General features: G+C 37.0%; 1 protein-coding gene across 9 annotated transcripts in view; it reads right to left on the bottom strand.

The window, feature by feature from the left end:
* Nucleotides 1-25409, bottom strand: part of Bnc2 (basonuclin 2) — a 403502-nt gene that overhangs the window by 112789 nt on the left and 265304 nt on the right. For all 9 annotated transcript variants that reach the window (XM_047523680.1, XM_047523685.1, XM_047523679.1 and 6 more), the window contains one exon: nt 217-452. In XM_047523680.1, coding sequence (XP_047379636.1) covers nt 217-452 — 236 coding nt within the window. The remainder of the gene's footprint in view (nt 1-216; nt 453-25409) is intronic.

The raw sequence follows: 25409 nt of genomic DNA, 5'->3' as shown, positions 1-25409 counted from the left end.
TCAACAGACCACTTCTTCCCTTCTAATACACACCACTGAGGTATAGTGGTGCCTTCTGGCTGCCATCTTCCTTCCAATGTCCCAGACAGCCTCCTGACCAGAGGAGGGTGTTTGTAACTGGGTCTGTGAGGAAGAGGAAGGAGACAAGTGTGCCCAGGGCTCCCACAAAGCCCTCTCAGAGCTAGCCCAGACACCAGCATTCAGGCCCTCCCCTACCTGAAGGATGTATCCCCGGACGTAGTCCCTCAGAGTCCAGCCCAGGCCATGCAGGATATGCAGCACTTCCTCTTGCTTCAGGACACTGAAGAGCCGGTCTAGCAGGATCTTTAGCCGCACAGGTACTGCCTGCGTCCCGTAGAGCATCAGGCTGCTGATGTCAAACACCACGTTGGACTGCACAATCTCCACTTGGGTGGGGTGGTACAGGTGCTGCGTGCTGAGCTTATCCAAGGCTGCAGTCATCCCACCAATGTTCCAGGGACAGGGATGGGAATAAAGAGATGAAAAGCACAGAGAAGTTAGATACACAACTGAATGTTATCAGGGCTCCTTTTCTAGAGACAATCACAACCACGGATGTTTAAGCAATATTTCCTCTCCTCCTCGATCTGCTATCTTTCTTCCTTTTTTGAATTGGGTATTTATAAATTGCAGACAACAGTAAATACCAAACACATTCAACTTTCAGAGAGTCATTAAGAATGTTTTTAAATGACTGGGGCTGCTCTAAAAACCTGAGTAAATAATTTGCCAACTGAACTACAATACAGCTCAACTCAAGTTTCTGTGGCCAAAACAAAAAAGGAAAACTCTTCCTAACTCATACTGTGGTAAGAGGAGGCTCAACTAATATCATTTTTTAAAAAATGAGATTCACCTATGGCTTAAAGGGGAGGATGAGTGTGTTCTTTGGACTATAGGAATAAAAGAAAAGTTGACACCTATGTGGAAGGCTAGAAATTTAACACAAATTAGCTAAGGGAAGTGATAAGAAAACTTAGTTTTCCCAATTTCTCTTTTGCTCCCTTGTTAGATAGTTTTGTCTTCACTGGCATATTCTCTGGAAGTTATTTAGGGAAAATATTCAAGTATAATTTAGTCACTTTCTTAACAGTTGTGACAAGACTGTCAGATGACAATGGAAACAAATGACTAAAATAAAAATCTAGGAAATTCAGCTAACTGCATTAATAATTCTTAGTAGAGAAAATTGAGGATGACTATTCTTCAAATAATTTCAATGGTGGGGTTTTCCTCTCCAATCTAAGAAATGACATTTCTCCCTTGGGGGGAAAAGAAGCCTTATTAAGATAAGGTTGTAAATTCTAGTTCTCACCCATATTCGAGTTACGGGGAACTCTACTCTTTATAAAATTCAATTCATTTTGCCTCAGTTTTTCCAGTGTTAACGACTAAAGTTGTACGGTATCAGCTATGGGACTTAGACAAATGCTGCCAAGATTAGTGAGATAATGAGTAAGAGGCACCTAGAACTCTTTGAGAGAGCACAAAAGGTATTGCCATTAACTGTCGGAATTATACACATATGCTCTTTAAGAGATTGAGAGAGAGAAAAATGCACATCTGAAAGATGGCCATCTAACCTCTGGAGTCAGGCAAATAGATGTTGAATGACATCCTGGCCCACATCACAACTACACCTGAGAGTCCCTCTCAGTGTCTTTCAAATTCTAAGCTACAGTGTGGCCTCTCTCTAATGCTTCTCCTAAAACCTTACCCTGTAACGGTATGAGCTACAGTTAGTGTGCAACCTGAGCAATTCCTATTTTAACATACTAGTATTAGTGCATAATAATGGAGGAATTCAAAAGCACATGCACACAGGTTTTTTTTTTTTTTTTTTTTTAGTATTTCTAATGTATTTTTTCAGAACTCCTCCTCCACTCTCGTTTCCTCCTGACTTGTGGTCACTAGAGAGTTCATGTACTCTTGATAAATTGCTTTCTTACATCCACAGTGTAAAGGCCCTTATCATTTACCCGCTGGCTTCATTCAACACATTTACTCCCAGGAATACTTTGTCAAAGAGTTCGGGTTTCCTCATACTTCATTTCTTGCAGCTGATTTGTCTGATCTTTCCTATTCTAGTGGTTAAGTCAACTTTGAATAAATAGCTTTAAAAATTAATTTAACGTTTGAGAAAGATAAGGGATTCGCAAGCCTAGAGATTGAAGTCTTCTCTCACTCCACAGGGCATTTAGGCTGCAAAAACAGCAGGAAAGGGGTATTATTATCCTTGTTCTTCTTCAAGTACAGCTTAACCACGCAGCCTTCTGATGAGTGGATGATCTGCTTACAGAATCCAGTGATGGATTAGGGGAAATCTGCTCCTCCCCCATTTCACCAACCCTCTTGAACCCCACCAAATACTTCTTTGTAAAACACACTACTATGGCCACAACGACTGTGAAACTGAGAGGATTCCACAGGGGAGAAATAACAACACATCCTGGTTTTTAAGAGTGTGTCTGGCACTCTGCAGCTGCGTTAAGTGTACACAGGAGCAGGGGAGCAAGGACAAATGTGTTCCAGTACTGTGAGGAAAACCATCACTCCTCTTGCCCAACTCCCTGCAAAAGGGTGGTGGTTTGAAAAGATGAAGAGAACTAAATCACAGAGGGTACAGAAGAAAGGAAGAATTCAGACACTTGTGAGAGCACAGGTGAAACAGGTAAGGCAAAAAATATTTCCCTCAAAACAGTTTTTGGAACACCAGTGAGTGAGATTATTCAGATATTCCCCGATTCTTCTTCCTGAGTATGCACTATGTCAGGAAGAAGGAATACAGAATACATACTCATACAGCAGGGGTCAACAAATTTTTCTATAAGGGTCCAATACATGGTAAATATTTTAGGTCTATCTGCTACACATTCTCTTTTTCAACTACAGCAGAAAAGCAGCCATACCATAGATAAGACTATAACTAATAGGTTTGTCTGTGTTCCAATAAAACTTTATTTATACAAGTAGGCACCTGGCCACTTTAGGCCCTGCTATAGAGATGACAATGTGGGGCCAGATATGTAAAGAAGGTCAACAATAGTAATGAAAAAGTCCTAATACTATATAATAAAAAAGCTAGGTAAAGTGGTGCACAACTGTAATCCCAGCAAATTCTAGCTACTCTGGAGGCTGAGACAGGAGGATTCCAAGTTTGAAACCAGACTGGCAATTTAGTGAGACCCCATCTCAAAATGAGAGATTAAAAGAGTTGGAGATGCAATTCAGTGATAGATTATCCCTGGATTTAATTCCCGGTAAAAACATGTTCTATTTTAGGCAGTAATTATCTAGAAGATGAGTCATAGATGAGGGTGTGAAAAATAAACTGCTTAGCTTAGTGATATCAACTATAATTTTCAGCATGATTGTGACAATCTTTGGGGAGGTATCCTTGAAGGTACAAAGGCTAAGCAACGACATTTGAGTGTCATGATACCTACAAACTGGGCTTTGGAATAATTTCATGATTTTCATATATCTGTGGAGGATTTGGTTATGAATCTTGTAGGGTCAGTAACATGAATTAGGTCAATGGGGTGAGAAAGAAGCAGGGCAAGAACTTCATCAGGATGGAGTGAGGAAAGATGTTACCTACTTTAATATTTTATGGGTCTAAGCATTTCCTAAATTTTTTTATACCTAAGGTGCTACCATGACTCCATTTTCAAGTGAAATCTCAAGCAGAATTTGGGTACACAAAACATATAAAAGTGATATTTCTCTCAGTAAAGCTGGAGTGAGCATGGAGTAAAGAATTTCCAATTACTTATTACTCTCCTCTTCAACTTGCTTAAGTATCTCATTGGGACAGACCCTGGGAACACATGTGAAAAGTGCTTTTCTATACAATAGGACAATGACAACTGCTCTGCCTTCTTGGTGTCCACTCCCCTTCACTCTGGGAAGAGAAACTGGAATTCTCCTTAGAGAATTGCTCCCTGCTACCCTTAGAATCAGTATTTCATAGAACTGAGTAATCTTTAGCTAGTCCTGGAAAAACAAGTATATTCTAGCCTCCTAGAATAAAAATGGTTCAAGAACAGGCAAGTGACCAAAGTCTAGACAGTGAGGCTGAATCCAGGATTGTAATTAGAAAAGCTTAGTTTCTTCTTTTTTATCTTAAACTTTTGGCTAACAAATATGCATTGAGAATGTGAACCAACTGGGCTGCAAAATGATCTGAAAAAAAAAAAAAAAAACCAAGTACTGATACTATTAAACACTCTTGTTTGATCTAAAAGATATGACAGTGCCTTAGGTTGGCACTATCACTAGAATCTTCAGTTACATTAAAAACATAATCTCTCTCTCATTCCTTGAAATAGCATTTCCTACAGCTACCATTTGGGGTATTTCTCCAGCTGGATAGCATGTAATTTTCATGCTGTCAGTGGTTCAACTAAAGGTATGTTAGTTTCAGGCCAAATGCAATTCATAATTTCTGCAATGCCTGGAATGAGGAGTATCCTAAAAAAAAAAATCCGTATCTTATAAAATATTGACAAAGGGGGATATTTCCAACTGCATTAGTAAAGAAAAATATTGGTGAGGAAGCTAATGGAAATTACTATTTCAGCATCAACTATATGTCAGATATCATTCTAAGGGTTCATAAGTTTAATCTCTTAATTAAAACACACCATATTAAAATTGTAACCTATTCCAAGATCACAGGCTCAATGGGGTTAGGTAATGGGTCGAAGGTCTCTTCTCTTCACAACTTCACCCCAGGAAAATTCTGTTTGCACGACATGTTCAGATAAACAGTAAGAAACTTGCTAGTTTTTATCATGCTGGGAGTCCCTAACTCCCTGTAATCTGGGCTTCTTGCCCATCACTCTGCTGAAGCAAGCATTTCAAAGGTCACCAACACCTGCCTTACTGTGAAATCCAATAGCTTTTTTCCTTCATTATTCTCCATGATCTCTCCATAGCAGCTGACCTTATTGATCATCACTCCCCCTAAAATGCTCTCTTCCTTCATTCATGCATACATTCATTTATTCACCACCACTTACTAACTTACCACTGAGGTAGGTGCTGTATGCAGATGAAAAAGTAATTTATGGTATGGCCTCTACCTTCAAAGACAGATGGGAGTGATGTAAATGCTATAAAAGAGATGGCACAAGAAGAGAGGGCAACTCTACTGGGAAGGCATAGTTTGGTAAAATAACTAGAGAGTCAGCAGGTGAGAAAGGAAGTGAGCAACACATACTGTGGTTCTCAGTCATCACAGGTGTCAGAACTACCTAGACGGCCTGCTAAAACAGACTGCTGGGCCACATTCCCCAGAGCTTCTGCTTCAGAGGGTGTGAGGTGCGAGCCAAGAATCTGCATTTTTAACACAGAAGATGCTGCTGCTGCTGCTGCTGCTGGCCAGGACCACATCACTGACTAATGAGTACAAGAGAATGGAATATCCATAGAACCATAAGAGTTGAGGCAAAAATAGTAGATGAGTCCAAAAAGGTCAGATGGGCAGGCTCTCAGGAGCTTCCATTCTGAAGGCAAAAACCTATGAGGAAGCTCACAAACTTATTTACAAGTTTAGAAAATACCAAACACTTTGTAAGATGATGATGATTTTTAACTTTACACATAAAACTCTGAAAAAAGTTACAAGTTTAATTAAAGCAATAGCTGTCAGCCTGGGAGATGTGTATGCCTCATGCCACACAAATCTCAGAATCACACCCCTTCAGATGGAAAAGTCTCTAGAAGGAGTAGGGTTAAGTTTGAGAAATGGCCACATACGTGTCCCCACCCAAATGCCACACCAAAAATCACAAGAGTGTTGAGTGGGAGGGATGGCTTAGAGCCAAGTAAAGGGAATAAGAGATTTTTGCCTTATTACACTGGGGGAAGCCTCCACCAGTAGACTTCTAACTCTGATACACCTAAACGGGGAGTATGCAAAAGGTTCTCCAAGAGGTATGCAAAGTGACTCTATTCTCAGATCATGAAATTCCATATTTACTCTAAAACTGATCCACCTGTGTACAACCTGCATACATGTGCAGATTATCCATTCCAATTTCTCTTTTGAAAACTGTAACCTTCCTCCCTTAAAAAATAAAGGTTTGTCCTGGCTTATCTTCATGGTCCATTATGCCAGGATGTAGACTCTCCTGGGTGCCAAAATAATTCACAATTTCAATCACTTTGGCAAAGCCTCCTTTATTGATTAATAAAGGCTCTTTTCCTGACTATACATAATCTTTAAGTAAGTGCAGAGCAACCTGATATTTGGGCCTATATTAGAGCATCCTGAGTCCAGAAACAACATAAAATGGGGCAATGGTAATGAACTCACCTCTTGCATTCCTGTCCATTTTAATAATATATACTCTTTAGAAAGCATCCATGGGATCAAAGCAAAAGTGTCCAATAATGAAAATGGCCTCCCCTTACCCCCGACATATTCAAAGGTAAGCAATTCTTTTCAACTCTTCTCAACACTCATTCATCCCTAGAAAGTGTCATCACCCGAGAAGAAAAGGCCCTAAGCACATGTAAGCAATGCCTATTCTTTTAAGTTCAGTTTGAATATTGTCCTAGTCCTATAAAATTTGTAAAACACACTGTGGATAGAAATCTCACGATTTCTTTCAGAAACTATATATATCACTTGATAAGACAGTTTAACCTATGTAATCAAATAATATAAAAATATTTATTTCAGTTATAATTAACCACTATTTTCATCTTATAAAATTATAATATTTTCTACAGGTACCTATTAATAAAAATAACAAAATAAATAATAATCTAAATTACACACACTTATTTTTAGCAATATAAATTCCTTTCACTGAGTACATACAGTTTGGCTATGAGATCTACTGTAATTAATAAATGTTTTTACATATGACTATTATCTGATTTGTTCCTAAAGTCAAACATGAGATTGTGCTCCACATGTGGAACTGCATTTAGTAAAGTAGTATGGTGTTCTAACAATTCCTTGCTTATTTAAGTTATACATTATAATACATCGCAAGTAATTAATAATAGCATTTCTATTATAAACTGAGTAACTGCACTTGTGCCACAATATTCTTGACTCCTTTAGTAATTTAACACTCATGATGTGTTCAATAACTTACTGACATGGTTTTGTAATATTTCTCAAAATGTATATTAATATATTTCTTTGAATTGAAACATTAATTCAAATTTTTCTTTTTTAATTTTAATTTCTTTTAATGTTTAGACTTATTATTTAATGCTTACAGAATTATAATCTTACAAAACAAAAAGACAAAAATCAAATTGCACACCTCTCATAAGTATGGTTACTACCTTAATGTGGTTAACATTTGGTTAAAATGGAAATGTGCTCTTTTCTGCCTGAATTTGCATTAAAAATAATTTTACTACATCTTTAAGGTAGCATTATTTCACTCATTCAACAAATGTCTCAGTGTCCACTAGAGTGCTAAAATATAAGACCTATTATTTGTCATTGTTCTTCCTTAAAGCGACAAAGGAACCTGACACAGAGGACGCCCAGCACACTTTGGTTTAAAGGGTGATTATGAACCTATTACATAAAGGGTTCTGCAGTAGGTGCTATGGGAAGGATATAAAAGAAGGAAAAAGACAGTCACACAGGCTTCAAATGGATTCATGTTTTTCTTAGTTGAATAAGATTGGGGTAATTATTTGTACTATGGGCAAAAGAATTTTCTTGGCCAAGGATTTTCTCTGGATTTGGGGGATTTTATTTGCTTTTTGGTCTTATTACATTAGCATTTACACAATTCTTATTTGCCTTACTACTCAGTAATTTCAAACCATTTTCTAACAACTTAAAGACTTGCATGCAGATATGAGCCAAAAGCAGATATCTTATGCTTTCAGCTCCTAACTTGGTTCTAAAATCCATTACAAAATATCTGTAGCCTTTATCTGGCTTTGGACTTACAGTCTTTAATATTTTAATAATAAAAGGCTGGCATATACTTGAAAAAACTTAAGCAAAAAATTCAACCTAACATCAGCACAGAGGTAAAAAGTTCAATAATATAAAAAACTTTCCAATGATGAATATCATTGAATTATATTTGATATAAAGTTGCCTCTATAAGGAAAAGTTGAAATTTTTCTATTGAAAATTAAGTCAGGTTTGTCACCTTAATTCAGACACAAGCATTGGCTTTGCCAATCAGGTCACATAGTAGAAATTTTTGTCAATTAAGATAGCTATGTCTGGGGGTTGGGGATGTAGCTCAGTTCATAGAGAACTTGCCTGTCAAGCAAAAGGCCCTGGGTTCAATCCCCAGCACTACAAAAAAAAAAAAAAAAAAAAAAAAAAAAAAAAAAAAGAGATAGCTATGTCTGCAGCAGTAAGACAAAACATTTTGTCATAAAAATTGCAAAAGGAATTTTAATTAATAACTAAAATAGTATTTTTTGTTTCTCAATATTTACTATCTATCCTGGAATAAATGAGATGCCTCTAAGGAAATACTAAGTTAAACTTATAATTAACTATTTGATATATCTTTTCCCAGAAATTTGAGAAAGTGAATGACTCTAAGAATATCTGGGTAGGAGAGATATGTTTCCTTGCTTTTATCAAAACCAATCAAGTCCTGGGTAATCTTTGGCATATAATTTCAAATGACTTCTAAGAATGAATAATGACTTGATAACAAAGTTCCTAGCCTCACCTATTTGTTGCCAAGTATCTCAGAAGTTATATGTATAAAAATGGAAAATGGGTCCCTTTTCTCTTTCTTACAATTAGCACTATTCACCAATGGATCACTGAACTCATCTGGGAAGAAAAAATTTAGAGTCCCATCTATTCCACTGACAGATACATTTCTAACAAAAATTTACTTTCTATTTAATAAATGATGAAAACTTACACTATTTATATTGCTTTTATTCACTGTGATGACTGAAATTAAAAACTAAAACTTCCAATTATTAAAAATAAAATTTCCAATCATAAAAATATTTTCATTGTAAACAAGACCCTGTATGATAGGTTGAATGATGAAGAACTTTTCAGTGAACATTTGTGGTACTGTTACAAGGAGGGAAAATATTGGAAATAAGAGTTAGGATAAAAAATAAAGATAAAGCAATGATTTAAAGTTCCCAGTGTTAGAAGGTGCTTTTTATCTTCTAGATTAAGAACAGAGTCCCTAGACCCAGACTCCAAAGGCTCCAATCCCAGCTGTGTCACCTACTTGCTGAAAGACACTGGCAAACTACTTGGCACTGGAATATCTTAGGGTACTTCTCAATTTTCCAAATTCTTTCAGGTTCAGGCAAATCAATAGCTTAAAGATCACTACCAAGGAGAATGGAAAGGTGACTACAGAATTAAGACCAAGCCAAGAAACAAACAGGGGGTAAAAAGAGATGTTTGGAGTAAAGATGAGCCAGGGATTCAAAATTATTCTGATTTTCTGATCTGGAGGACTCAGGAGGGAAAACAGACTGAGAGGTAGAGGACACACCAGTGTTCTAGAGGAGCTGCCTCCTTAGCCACATTCCTGTGATAATCTCTCTGAATTCAATTCCTCCTGTGCTACGCAGGTGATCCCTAATCCATAGGCTTTGCTCTACCCAAGTTGCACGCCTTAACTCCAAACATACTTGACCCCTATTGCTGGGAACAGTAGGTCTACAAAAGACCAAAATGCTTGACATCAGGCTTTCCAGTACCTAATTTTTTCACAGGTGCTCACTGAAACATGCTGGAAATTTGGGAAAAAGGAAGACAAAGAAAATCATTCCCACTCCCACCACCCAAAGGCAGTGACTATGTGCATGTTGATGTACCTGAATCTACTTTTTTCAATGCATAACTTTATATAATTGAGGTACAACTGCAGACAAGCATGGAGCTATTTATCTCAACATTACCCAGCAAGAATGATCAAAATCATCTCTATTCTTCCTTGCTCTTTTATATGACCAGTCACTCATTAGTACCACTGCAGTTTTCTTCAGATCAAGTCCTTCTTTCTGCTCTAACTCCTCCCACTTTAGAGCAGGTGTTTAGACCCTAAGATGTCTATTACTGCACTGATTCCTGACTGGTTTGGTCAACCTGTTCTCCCTGGCCTTTCTACCCTAAATAAAATCAAGTCTTCTCAAAGTACTGCTTTCCATACATCTATTCTCTGCTCAAAAGTTTCCAGTGCTGTGCCCAGCCACTTCACACACACACACACACACACACACACACACACAAACCCAACCCCAACACACATGCACGCTCATGTGCCCACACACACACGCATGCATACTCACTCACTCACTCTTTAAAGGGGCCAGCAGACCTTGAGCAGGCTGATTTATTCCCAGGCTACTAACTCTCTGACATCTCTGACATGAGCACTCTCTTCCAACCACAGCAAGTTAACTAATGACTTTCAAATATTCCTGGCACTATAATATTTGGTCACTAGGTTGATGTTTTAGGCCCTGTGCTAAATTTTAGAACAAAACAGACATAAGTCAGGTCCACTTGAGGTTAATACACTAGTGAAGAAAACAGACTTTTTAAAAAAAATGCACATGAACACATACAATTACAAACTGTGTATGTGACAGGTGAACGTCACTGCCAAAAGGTGCGGGGGGTTCGGGCAAAGTCCATTCACTGGATCATGAAGAGAGAGCAGTACAAGAAGCAGCTGGGGAGACGAGCAGGGTTCCATCTGCACTACATTTTTCAGAATTTTTATTTTCAGTGCGTTCCTTCAGTGTCTTTCTTCTTTCTTACTAGCCCTTCTGATTATTTTTTCTTTCCAATTTTCTTTTTCCATGAAGCCTGGAGAGGCTAGGAGCAAGCCATCTCAACAGTGACACTGCTGTGTGCCAATCACTCAAGTACCACCCATATGTCGTTGGTTTACTGGAGCTGCTTGTGTGCCTACTTTATCACAGGAGCTTGATTTTAAGCAACAACAATATCTGACACATAATCATTCATGGGTGTTCAGTGCCCATATTTTTGAATGGATGAACAGTTATTACAGGAAAAGGTTGTTAGCTCTATTTGCACTGAAAGGATAAATGTATGATAACTCCGCCTACTACCAAGTTCTGGATTTCACCCCGTCCCTTTCTCCACCCTCTTCTTTACTTTATGCCTTCAAGGAACAGTGCAGGTGGGGAACTGCTACTATGCAGGGGGTGAGGTTGGGTGCTGGATGGGCAGTAATTCTGACTAAATTTTGCATAACTTATTTCCTTTACTGCCATTTTAAGCAGTTTCTAAGTTAAAAAAAAAAAAAAGATGAAAGTGTAGTATGGTGTAAAAGCAATCTTAATATCAGGGTTCACACTGGATTGAATGGATAAACATTATGAAGACCATCCATAAAACAGTAAGAGCACTAGATTTGTGATCAATGTGCTAGTTTATGGTCGCCTCGCTATAGAAAAATGCACAGCATAGACCTGAGAAAGAGGTCAGAAAACAGAGGTCACACAATAAGATCAAGAAAAAATTCTACAAGGAAAGGATTTTTTTTTTTTTTTTGAGAAAACACACACACACACACTGGCCCTTCTGTTTGCTTGTGCTTTTTTTTTGTTGTTGTTGTTGTTTTGTTTTTTTGTGGTGCTAGGGAGAGAAGTCAGGGTCTACACATGCTAGGCAACTGCTCCGCCACTGTACCACACCTCAGTACCTTAACCTCTTCTGAGTATGCTGAATTTCATCTAGAAAAAGCCAAGGCTGTAACTATAAAATAAGAATACTAGTTAGAAAAAGAAGGAAAAAAAATCATACAATATAAGCTTTTAAACTATGAATTAAGTTACTGAGGAATCATGATTTACCTAAATTTCTTTAAAATGCCAGAAAGAGAGCCTTAAACTAGTAATTTTCTAACTATAAAACAAAGGAGAAATTGAAGTCTGGATATAATTTCAATAAACACTTTCATAGAACCTACAGTTTCCCAAAGGAAAGTGGTAGCTAAGCCATAAGACTCCAAACAACACATGAGTCTGGATGTGCAGAACAGAATCACCATAAGGACAACAGCTGGAACTTTTGTGGTTTGTTAACGTACATAACATAAATATAAGAATAAAATGCAATGCAAAATATGCAGTAAGGGTAAAGTAATATATACTTTTGAGTATAGTGCTAACTTAAAGAACCAACTAATGTCCTTTATAAAATTCACTTTTCAAATATATAATAAAATCGTGCTGGGAGTAGGTGAGTGGTGATAATAAAAGAACTTGCTTCTATTGAATGAAATGTACATAACTATTTTTTATTTCAATTTTAAATAACAGCAATTACTCCCCAACCTTCAAATAAATTAAAACAAATGTAAACCTGTAATTCTACAGACTTCACTTCCAATATTTTCTGTGAAGGTCACAGAAATAAGAACATACTCAGATACTTTTTTTTTCTTAATTTAAGAGTATAAAAGTGCTTTTCACTGATCCTAGAAAATTGGCTCTTAGCGATAGTTTATAGTTCTTAGTTTTCCACGACTTTTTTTTAAACATAACTTTCTTTAGAAGTCAAATTCAAGTGACTTCAGTGGTTTCCAAAGGAGTTTGCTGATTGCAAGCCCTGATGTTCAAGGGTCCCATCTAATAGCTGTTCAGACATGGCAGTGAGAAGCTAATAGCCATTATTTTTATTCTATAAAATAAGAAGTGTGCAAAGTGGAATGATTTTCAAAGCCACCTACTTTGTAGAATAAAGCAATTAAAAATCTGTATGAAAAGGGTCTAAAAGGAAGTTTGTTATTTCAAGTCCTGCCCTGGATATTTTAAATTTTTAAAATGCCAATTTGAAGCAATTTTACAATTTTTAAAAAAATTAAAGAAGACTTATTCTTTCATTTTGGGAGAAAGCCAAGTGGGTCTTAAATTGCAAGACTAACTGGTGAACTCCAAGTCTCCTGCCTCAACTCTCTTCAGAAGTTCAAATTATAACAGCATCTAGTGGTCACTTTTTAGGAGTTCTGGATTCTAGAATACTATTTTAGTTTCTAATAGCTTAACACTTAACATATGTCCTTAGGGAATACTCTTAAATAATACTTTACATGATTACTTTAAAAGTTCTAAAAGTTGTCAGTGATAGTATTTTATCAGAGCAAGTTCTGTGGTCCAATTTTAAAGTTTCTGATTACTTATAAACAGAATATTGTTATTGCTCCTACCTCAAATGTCTTGGCTGTAACTTCTGAATTTATGAGGGTGAGTAGCCCTTCATTCTTGCTCATATGACCAATAATTCCCAATTATACCACACTTTATAATAAGCACACTATACCCAATATAATGATATGTCATTTCAATGTAGCTAGCCCATGAACTTCTACAGGTTTAATGGGATTTTGCGTATTTAGAATTTCATCATAAAGAGGCCCTTTGGAATCATTATAACATCAATCCTTTCCCATTATAAGACTCAGCTCTTACTAGGCAAGACCATCAGGGCTCAAGGCAAAAGCTTAACCTACCTATAGAGTGTAAGCCAGATCCTAATAAAAGCCTGAGCACTTGGGAGAACATTAATGAGTGGCAATGATGGCATATTAAAAACCTCCCAGAGAATCAGGAGATCATGGAGGCGGGCAACAATTGTGATTAAGAGAAAAATTCCTTATGACTTGAGGTAACATTTAGATCTGTACCTTTTATTCATTACTTTTAAGATAAAGAATTATATAATTGGGAGCAAATTAAGTACAAAATAACTCATGCTTCTTTAAGTCACAACTCTGTAGCTGTCAAGGTTGAATTAATGAGAATGTATAATACCAAGGAGCAAGAAGGCTTGTTCCTGGTACTTTTTAAGGAAAAAAGAAATGAAATGATAAGTAGTTGAAAGAGCAGATCCTCAAGCCTGGTGATGAAAACTGTCAGCCGTTATTCACAAAGGGTGTATTTTTTTGTTTCTTGAACAAATAGTGTGTCAGTGTTTTTTGATTGAAGAAATCTCCACTGAGCCTCCACAAACCCTCATTACATTACTCTACCTTATATACCTTATGTGAATGGCACTTAATTTTTTCCTTATTCCTTAATACATATGGGATAGTATATAAATACTCTCCTGGTCTATTATGAATGTGACTGTAAACTGTATGGAAGGAAAAGGGACAAAAGTAGTTCCAATACGTACCACCAACCTCTGGATTTTAATCAGCCCCAGTTGGCATGTATCTTTCAGAGTACAGGGGTAGACACACACAAACACCCATAATTAGTCCAGGGGAGAACCTGTGTTCCACTTGAGACGATAGCTAATATTTCAAACTGACTGGCATTTCCCCCCGTAGCCTTATGCATAATAAAGTCTTCAGAAAAGACTTTGGAAATCATTAATGTCTGACTGCTGCACCCATAAAAGTAGACTGTCAACGCGTGGTTGTTCAGAAGAAGCTCATGCTCCTGGCTAGCTGATTAAACAAGTCCTTGGTTTTACTTATTCTCCTCCTTCCTCTTCCTTGCACGACCCACGATTAGGGGTATGCCTTTACTCATATGCAGCGACTCCACTCAAGGGTGGCAAAGGGAAAAGAGAAAATTTAATCTGCAAACTTGACAGAGAGTGTAGGAAGAGATCTGGTAATAGAATCTACTTGCTAAAACCAGGTTTGGGGATTATTATTATTACTACTGCAGTTCTATCCAATCTCCAGTCACTGAGACTAGCTGAAAGTTAGCTTCATAAATCCTGCTTTATTCAATTTTTATACCAATAAATTAAATGTATGCTGACTATAAAACAAAACCTATTTTAAAAGTAACTATTGAAATTTGCTACTTGAACAAATTACCTATATCCTTTCCTTTTAAAGAATGAATTCTTGAATGAATAATCACCAAAACTCCAATTATAATCTTGATGTACAGACGATTTTCTTGAAGCAACAAGTATCTATTTAAGAATGTCACTTGGAAACACCATAAGTGCAACACATTCTTCAAACTCTATTGAGGAACTACTTCAAAATTGAGAGCAGTTGTACATAAAATGCCTGCACCTGGTAGGAAATATCTAAAAGAAAGAAATTATTATTCTTAATCTTTTTTTTTCCTTTTAAAACATGTCACCTTTGTGTCATAAGTATTTTTTTTCCTTCTTCCCCCAGTTTATCTGAAATCCTATTCTACATCTATAATCAACCTTTTCCTTCTTTCCCCTCCACTACATGTAATCCCTTAAAACTCTGGGCTATCACACACACTTCTGATACTGATGTGTGTTTTCTTCTGGATTTCAGGATTTGCTTAATGTATATATCACATATCACATTGCTTTGCATTGGTGACTGGAGGGATAAAATACCCTATATAAAAATTTGCTCATAAAAAGGGTTAAGAGGGCAGTCCTGGGGCCGAGGGAAAGTCTGAACTAACCACATTTTAAATGCATGAGCAGAAAATGTTAAGGCCCTGAGCAAAGTCTATGTGGTATTTCACCTAATTATGATCAACATATGACCAAAGTTGCAACCCCATTCTATATTATTTGGTTGCCTGACATGCATGACCTATCAACAAAGTTAAAATTCTTTTAGGGTTTGGGTAACTGGCAAATGAAATTATTTTGTACCATAACATATATTTCATGGAGCTCCAACTTTTAGAAAACAAGTGATCTCCTAAGATAATGTGAACAAAGAAAACAGAGGGGAGATATGTGAGTGCTTTGAATTCTGTTTATTGATCTGATCATGATAATGACTAATTCCTAATTAGAAAAGTTCTATCAATTACTACCAATAGGCAAAATTTAAAAAATCAAGGCAAACTGTAAAATGTAGCAATTTTTTTTTCATTTAGATATTAGGCTGTATTTAAAAACCAGTAATAGAAAACACTTGCCAGATTCATTTAGTCTCTGACTGAGGCACACATATGTGATCTCCTAATTTACAGCTTGCACGTACAGATGTTCACACTTAGTAAAAGGGCTTCTTAATAGCTTTTTTTAATTAAAAGTGTGTTGATAATAGGTGTTTTAAACATATCCAAACAACACAGCTGAACTGACAAATGCCTGTCTTCATGCCTCACCATGTCTCACATGGGGCGAGATTTTATAAGAGAGCAAGGTTATGTGATTCAGTTGCATGTCTATACGATAAATGTTACCCCCAAAACCTCCAAATGAAATCTTTCATTAATTTTTCTCTCTATGATCTGCTTCCAAGTAGAAAATGTTAGATTGCTACTAGGTCTGTGTAGCCGAGAGCAGAACCACACAGCCGCTGCTTGCTGCCTGCAGCTTTTTCCCTCTGCAAAACTTTGAACCCCGTCCAGCTTTGACACACTGCCTCTTCAGTTAATAACTATCAAGTTTCCCCTTGTCTCCTGTCTACTTTTCTGTGAGGCAATTGCGCACTCAGCACCCCGAGATAATAACACACATCTATAAGATAAAAGCAATGGCATTAATGTAATTGTCTGCCTCTCTCTCTTTAGCCTAATCTTTTTTTTCCTTCAGTTTTGACTGCCTGTGTGACACCTGTTTTTGTCTCCTCTGATCCTACGACAGGTTTTCCGCTGACAAGGTTTTTGCCTGACAGAGATTCTGCAGACAAGAACATAATAAAATATGAAGAACTGCTTGTCAGAGTTTCTGCCAATGCTCACATGAAATAAAGAAAAAAAAGACGACTTTTTTTTTTTAAGGGGCCCTGTGATGGTCGCTTTTGGCATGTCAGAAAAAAGACCTCCCTAGCCAAGTTCTCCAAGCCAAACAGGTGTTTTCTTTTATGTTGGGAGTTGATTTGTTTTTTAATTTTTACTGATAGTAGAAAACATGATCAGCCAAAGTTGGGAGGGGAGAATTTCTTCCCTCAGATTTTTGCAGGCAAAGGATTGTGGAAGAACTACGAAATAAAAGTGGAAGGTATTCCACTTAAGACCAAAGCTTCTGAATAAAACAAATATGCCAACATCTGTTAATGATCAAACAAATTCAACTTCTCTAAAATTTACTTCCTGGTTAGTTATGCTATAAAACCTCCTACCTACCTTTCACTTATTTTGTTGTCTGAAGACTCACAGGGAAATAGCAAAGACTAGAACAGAACAAAGACTTAAAAGAAATCAGACTGAAGACAAAGTGTCTGTGGGCTGTGCTTACAACCTCAAAATGGGAAGGGGCTGCTGGAAAAGAAATGGTAAGTAGGAACTGGACACTTCCAGATATCCATAAACCTTCATCCCATGTAGCACATGGGAGACACTGCATGGTACCGGCAGCATTCAAAGATGAAGTGCCCTTCTAGAGATCCCAAGCTACTGGAAGGATCAGCATCACCCAGAAACTACTACTCTGGTCTCAGCAAAGGGCATTGAGAATATACAGAAAAGAGCACTTACTTGCTCTGGGAACAAAAGGTAGGAGGTGGTGAGAGAGGAAAATTCTCCATCCTTGGTGAGCAGGGCACAGGAAAGACAGGACGCGATCAATACTGCAGCAAGCACGAAAGTAGGAAGCACTGGGAAAGAGTCCAAGTGAAGAGGAAGAGAACAACCGTGGATTTTGGATTTTGGGATTCTCCCATTGGTTCTAACTGCTCTGCCATCAAGACACTTTGACCTAAAATTCTCCAAACATATTTCCTTACATCTATAGCCTATGGCAGCAAAATCTAACAGAAAGATAATTCAAGACACATTTGTAACTTAAAATTTTCTACTCTCATCAAAAAAGTAAAAAGTAAACACTGATGCTAATTTTTAAAGATATTTCTTATTTCACATAATACATCAAAAATATCAGTATGTAGTCAATGCAAGAACAAATTTTGATAGTTTTACATTCTTATCTTTAAAGATGACATCTGCAAAATCTGTTGCATACTTAATACTAGCACATCTCAGTTTGGACTGCCACATTTCCAAGTGCTCAAAAACCCCAACAGGGACGTCCTTATTGGACAGCTAACTTTACAATCCTTGGTCAGTTGAATCTAAGGTCCAACTACATTGTCCTTTCAATTAGATAGTTTTGCATCCGCCTGAATAGCAAGCATCACTTGAGTATAGAGCAGGCAGGGAAATGTAGGAGATCAATGTGAGGTCTCCCTGGGTACCAGGAAGAAGTGCTCAAAGGAGGGAGGAACATTACTATCAGGCCCAATGACAGATACTGCTTATAAAACTATCCAGTTGCAGTAATAACTCGTCACAATATTTTCTATAAAATGCTTTGCCTATATGCTCACTAACAACAAATGCATTCAAGAAGGTTTAGAAGAGGTACAAACATCTTCTAAAGATGTTGCCTTTCAAAGGAAAGGCAAAACCTGGAAAGGAATGGGGTGGATAAACAACTAGAGATCTTAGAATATAAGTGAGAGTTCTCTCTGAAATAGTATACTTTATCTCATCCAGTGATTTCATGATTCAATAAAGGGGTGGGGGAAAGTTGGGAGAAGTCACCAATTACAACACAACAGAGAAGGAACAGAGAGTTGAGAGTATCAACATCATCTGGCTGAGGCATATGGGTCCTTATGACCCAGGTGAATCTCCTGGTTTATCTGAACAGTGCATCCTGACTAAAATGAGAGAAGCTCAAATGAGGGTGTTTCATTTATCACCCCTTCAATTTGTGTTCTGCTTAACCTGGTGAACTCCAGTTAATTAAGATGTTCCTATAAACAATTAAGCTTCCTGTAGGATCGTTAGCAAGATATAAAAATTTATGATGTAATAAAATGCAATAAAATGATAAAGTAGTGAGTCCATCAAAGCACTTCACATGCAAAAAGAGAGGTGCAAAAATAAGTAAAAGCAGACTCAACTTGGACTAAAATTCATCCACTTCTGGATTTTGAATTTTCAACAGGTAAATAATATTCCTGCAATTCATTTTAACTGGTCTGTAAATCTCAAAATATTACTTATGGGGTAAAGTTTTCCTTACTTGTGTTCACATAGGGGTTCAAATGACATTTTAGGTATGGAAGCTATTGGGAACTATCCTGGATTTGCTGACAGAAACAATTTTACCTGAACACTGGGGCCTACAACCAAGAGAACTGGTAACCAGACTCTGCTACTGGGCACTGAAGAAGACCCTCCCTGGAAAGAGAACGAAGTTCATACCTTCCCTAATATTCTAGACATTATCATGAATATTAATATTTAATATTATGTTATTGACTTAATATTAGTAGTTAAAACGTTTTTTGCCAGAACACTGGGCTAGCTTCCCTCTTTCATTTAATCCTCCCTCCAACCACCCCATGATATTTAAGCACAATTCCTATTATTATCTGAATTTACAGATAAAAGAACTGGGGCTTAGACGTGGTATTAGTCTGGCTACACCCAAACTGTAACCCCTAAACTTTGCTAAAACATGCCTGTCATGTCCTCAAGGTTGAAGTTTGGCTTCTGTCAGAGTACAGTAGTAATAATCACTAACACTTATTAAGTGTTTACTGTGTACAAGGCACCAGGATTGTCTCATCTAATCTTAGCAGAATCCCATCATTATTCACATTTCACAGATGAGAAAACAAATACATTACATAACCTAGAAAAGGTTCCACTGACAGTGGTAGAGCCAGGATGTGAACCTTCAGAGTCTCTTTTCAGAACTGCACCTATCTTCTCTGTTGCCTCCTTTCATTTACCTCACGCTTTTTATGTTTCAACCTCAAGATCTCCCAAGAAACTCCTTACCAGTAGGACTGGTATTGATTATACTTCAGAGGCCAGGTCTTTCCAGGCTCACCTTACATCCCATAGGAATCAAATGGAACTAGAAAAAAATCTGGAGAGCTAATAGGCAAAGAGCCCAGGACTGTGAGAAGGAGGCACTTTTGTGCTGTACTTAAAGAAAATTTAGGGAGTTCTCAGCCTATCCTAATGGTGGACCAGCTGAGAAACAAATCAAAATAAGCAGCCCAGGGACAGAATAGGAGAGTAGTTAACATCATTAATCAAACACAAACCTTTGCATTTTGAGGATGTCCTCCTTTTACAGTTTATCAGCCATGATCAGGGAGTAGGAGAAGCAGAAGAGGGCACTGTGCCCTCAGGTCAAGCAGCAAAGTCTCCTGTGCCAGGAGAGGAAATGGCCTTGTTTTTGCTCTCTCAAATGAAAATAAGTCCAGAAATGCTCAAGGACTTTGCCCATGGAAAGACCAGGACCCAGCTGCCTCACCAGAGCTAGAAGGCAGTCAAAAGCTGGATTCTCTAACCAAGAGAAAATTTTGCAGCTATGCACAACCAGAACTTAGTATTACTATCTAAAATACCTACATTTACCAGAAAGGCAAGTTCTTGTAAGTAAATGTGTCAGTTCCTCCTTCCAGACCAACGCACCGAACGAAGAGAAATGTGTATTTTCTACCCATGTGTCTCTGACCGAAGCCCTAGAAGCATCTTCCCAAAGGATCGAGTTCTCGGCCACTGTTGAGCCTATATTTACTTCCTTGTGCAGAGAGGTACCCAAACTAATACCTGTATTGCACTATTTATCAACTCCTAAATATCCTACTGGAAACATTTTCTCCCAAAGCAAAATACATTCTTGATGGGACAATCACCACGTCAGTAAAAGAGAAACTAGAGCCTTAAAGCAGGTTCGTATCTGGAAACATTATCTTCCTTTGTTATGGAAACCAAGGGTTTTTTTCACTCTCTTTATCTTGACAAATCTACAAATTATCCTATAGACACTGTTGCAGAAACTCTTAGGATAAGCATGATTTCACAGAAATGTCACGCTTTACTGTTTATACCAGAGGACCTTCCCTTTGTGGTGGGGAGGGGAGAAGGCTAGGGAATAAAACAGAACCTGAGCGGGAAGCTTACCATCGGCTTTTGGACTCAAGTCAGGGAGAGCATTACAGAGACACCAGTTGGGGAGAAACTACTTTCATAGACATTTAGAAAGTTCATAAGCATAACACAGTCTGGGACAAATAATAAAGACATAAGACCTCTCACAGAATAAAATGAAAAACTCCTGGTTTTGATCTGCCCTGCTAGAGTCCTTATAGGTATCACCATGCCTTCAATGAATTTAAGGAACCTGTAAACAGAATACTGAGATCTCATATTTATAAATGTAGAACTGATATAACCAAAAGTTTTTTGATTATAGGATGATTATATAATCTGAGTATGATTTTCTTTAGGTGTAGGCTTGACAAATTTAGCAAATTAAAATAAAGGACACTCAGTTAAATAAGCATGATATACACTTACATTCCAAAAAAATCATTCATTTTCTGAAATTTAAATTTAATGGAATAGTCTCTATTTTCTATTAGTGTGACAGTTTCTATAATATCCCTCATCTGCCTCAGAAGACAGACCAAGTAAAAGCTGAGAACTCAAATTCAACAATGCTGAAGGAAAAAAGGGAAAAATTATTTCCAAAGAATGACAAAAAAGAAAGATTTCAAATTAATGGATTATGTGAATATTAAGTCTTACAGTACATTAAACCATAAAGCTGGTCGGTATATGACACTAAATTAACTTTATGCTCCTCACCATTTCCTGGAGGCAAAGAACCGAAGGTTACCTGGCATGGTACTTAAAGTACACATGACATATGTTTAATAAATACCTATTGACTGATGATCCTGATGATACAGGCCAAGCCTACTCATTTTACATTAAAAATTCTTAAGAGTCTAGATAAAATATGGGCAGGAAAACAGCTGGCTTGATGAGCAAATAATTAAAGGAATAATGTAGTACTACTTTTCCTTGAATGAACTGCCAGTAGTAAAAGGAAATCACATTATAGAATATAATAAAAGGTTTCAAGAACTCCAGTGCAACAAGCATTCTTGCAGGAAGACACCAGCCAAAAGAAATAACACATGTTAATTCAGATTGCCTGGAAGAGAACAAACATTCTAGCACTGACACAGTTTGTTGAAGGGCACATCCTTTTCCTTTCAAGTTAAAATATTCTATGAAGGAAATCATTTGCAATGAGAAAGCTGCTGTGAAGTTCATTAGGCTATGGAATATGGTTTTTGTTCATCAATTCTCATATTCTTGCCAAATGCTCACCTGATATACCTAACGTACCTAGAAACTGTGGAATCGGTTATTGTTTTGGAGGGTAAGTATTCAGAAAAAGGGTTATTTGTTACAAATCGGCTTCAATAGGTAAAAATTAATGATTCAGTAGAGGCAAAAAATACTTTAAAAATCTTCCTTCTAAAATCTGCCCATGTTTTTCATCAAAATACAAAATTAAATGTGTTGTGATTATCATGATAAAAAATTCTTCAATTATGTCTTCTTATCAACAAATATTCCTTAAAACCATGTGGAATTTGTTTCCTTTTTATTTTTACTTTATTTACCTTAATTTTAGTGGTTTAGAAATAAAGACCTCATTTAGATGACATTCAAATTAATTTACAAATCATCGACAATAACAATGTTTATACACACACACACACACACACACACACACACAGTTACAGTCTCCGATTTCTCACAAATACGATGACTATAGTAACTCTTCTCATAAGGAGAAATTTCTCAAGGGGGATAGGTAAGTGGGGAGTACTGTCTTCCCAATGACCCAGCCATCATGGGAATATACTGGTATTTTTAAGAGCATGTAAAATCTTTTCCTGAATTCCCAATTTCAAGAATGGTTGACTTACAAGTCTGATATGGAAAAAGCCAAAATACAAAGAACTCAATTTTTACTAACAAAAATTCATCACCAGAAAATGAGCCCATTAATGCTCATATACTGATATTTTGGTACTTTTGAACCAAATAGTTGAAATTTTAGGAAACTTCCCCTCAAGACTCAGATAATTTTAGGTGAATAGAGGGAAACCACAGGAAGACAATACAAATGGGAGGGGAAAAAATAGTTGTAAGGTGAATTAGTGGCAGGGTCCTAGAGTCCTTTATCCAAGAACTTTGAACAAGCACCTGACAAAATTACAAATTCTGCAATACTTTTGGCTCTACAACTAAGTTATTATAGACAAGGTATGGATATTCTATACCTCAAAAAATTTTGTTTTAAATAAAGTTAAATTCAACAAACTTTGATTTCTATTATCAAGTGAAAGAGCTATGATTCATTAGAAGGGGGGAGAAGTAGGAAATCCTTTATTAATTCAAGAACTGTTCGGAGTTTCTCCCAATCCCAACTCAACAGGGCTAAGATTTCAAGGAAGTAATTAGTGAAGAGCAACCCAAGCCACTGAGCAATCTCAGAACTCAGGTTTTGTACCATAATGAATTAATCACTCTCTCCAATTTTTTAAAAATGCTTTTCCTAAGGTTTTTGTAAATCAGCTAATGTTAACAACTCAATTTTTAAGACAAAGTGTGTATGTGTGTGCATGTGTGTACCCTTATACAGAGACGTGTGTGTGTGTATATAGGTGTACATAAGATATATAATGACCTGTGAAATCAAACATCTTGGTAACTGAATAAATAAATGAAGATGCTAATAGCAAAGAATATGTGGGAAGCCATTTATTCAAGAGGCCAACAAATTTCTAAAAATTCTTTTTTTAAATGAGGATACCTGATTTTGGCATTATTTTTTAGCATCAGAAATTATTTTTTTTAAATAGCAAAAAAAAAAAAACCCAGAATTTATTCACTGCTACCATGAAACAATTCTATGAAATGTATCCCACTAGTCTTATTGCCATTCCACACACTTTCAGAGAAAAAAAAAAAAAAATCACACACTAGAAAGATCAAGTCATTTCCTCCTTGCCCCACACGTAGGACACTGTAATGTGTAAGGCAGCCAGAAAGATTGCTGTGTTTCACCTCTGTGGAGAAATAATTGGAGACATGATTTCAGGGTTCCTGTGCAGGGGGAGGGAATGAAGCAATTAGTTGAAATGCTAGGGGCAAAACAAGTGGGCGCTCTCATCCCACTTGCCAGCTCAAAGGCTAGAAGCCAACCCCTCAGTGTCACATCTGCCCTAATGAACAGTAAGAGTGGCTCTGCATACCTGCATGCATGTATTTTCAGTTATATACAGACATATCTCTGTAGTGAGGGATAAAAGAGGTCAAGATGATAATTGTGAAGGGAAGAATTAGAATTAATTTTATTTACTAGACCAGAAACAGAATTTCTAATGGCATGGCAGGAAGAGTGGTATCTGGTGTAAAAGAAATACCTTATTCAAGTTGGGTGAAAAATCACATCTTTCCAAAAACGTTCAAAACCAACATTGACTAGGAAAAGTGTGTGTTGTTCAGGAGGAAGAAATACTGCACTTTTTTCATTATACTACTAATGTAATATGCACATGGAAGCTGGATAGATAAAACAAACTCAAGTGACACAGCCAACTTTTATACTCAGAAAGCTACTACAGTAGATAGATGATATTAATACAAGGCAGCTTTAGGGAGGAAAAACGTCAGTGAAAAAATGAAAAGAACTTTGTTTAATGATTAACATCTCTGTTCAACTACTGAACAATTTGTTCTTTTTAACATGTAGTATTTATTAAAGGTTTCATGTAATTTTATTCTTAATTTTCACTGTAAGACTATAAAGTAGGTATTATTATTGGGGGGGACGGTTTGCTGGGGATTGAATCCAGAGCCTCATATATGCTTAGCACATACTCTACCACTGAGTATACCCCCAGCCCTAAAGGTGGTATTATTATTTATTATTATTATTTTACAGATAAGAAAAAAAGGGTCATATTGAGTAACAGGCCACTGAAGGGGCAGAATCAGGACTGAACCTGAGAACATTCATTCCCACACTACCTCCAATGACCTCAGGATCCCTAATGCATTGATAATAAGCTCTGAATCTACTATCGAGCAATTGCATGCTTCCTCAGGGAAAGAAGGATGGCTGGCCATTGTCATGGGTTACATTGAGACCATGAATACTTGAAACCCAGATGGTGACTGTGTTTGGAGATAGGGCCAGTAAGGAGGTGATTACATCTGACAGGTGTCGTTCTAAGAAGAAATAAAGATACACAAGAAGATGACACAAGTGTGGGCCCAGAGAAATGCCACCTTAGGTTTGCCATTTGTGAACCAGGAAGAAAGGCCTCAGAATGGAACTAGCTCTGATGACAACCTGACCTTGAATTCTACCTTCCAGAAGCAAAAGAAAATAAATTTCTGTCTCTTAAGCTACTCAGTCTGTGATGTTGTGTTAAGGAAGCCATCGCCAACTAATATAGAAATAAAGAAGAAATCATCCAACATGGTAACATATGTAGACTATAAATGTTACAGCACTTCATTGGTTTTTCAAGACTGAACTAAGAGCTGTTACAGATTCTGGCCTTATCAATGGAGTAGGAACAAGTCCCATCCCTGAGGATCATGGGATCATGGTTGTGTTGCCCTAGCACACTCTTTCCAACAACTTCCCCTTCTATTACTCT

This window comes from Sciurus carolinensis, chromosome 14 (assembly GCF_902686445.1).
Source record: "Sciurus carolinensis chromosome 14, mSciCar1.2, whole genome shotgun sequence".
NCBI lineage: Eukaryota > Metazoa > Chordata > Mammalia > Rodentia > Sciuridae > Sciurus > Sciurus carolinensis.
This window is presented reverse-complemented; position numbering and strand designations above follow the sequence as displayed.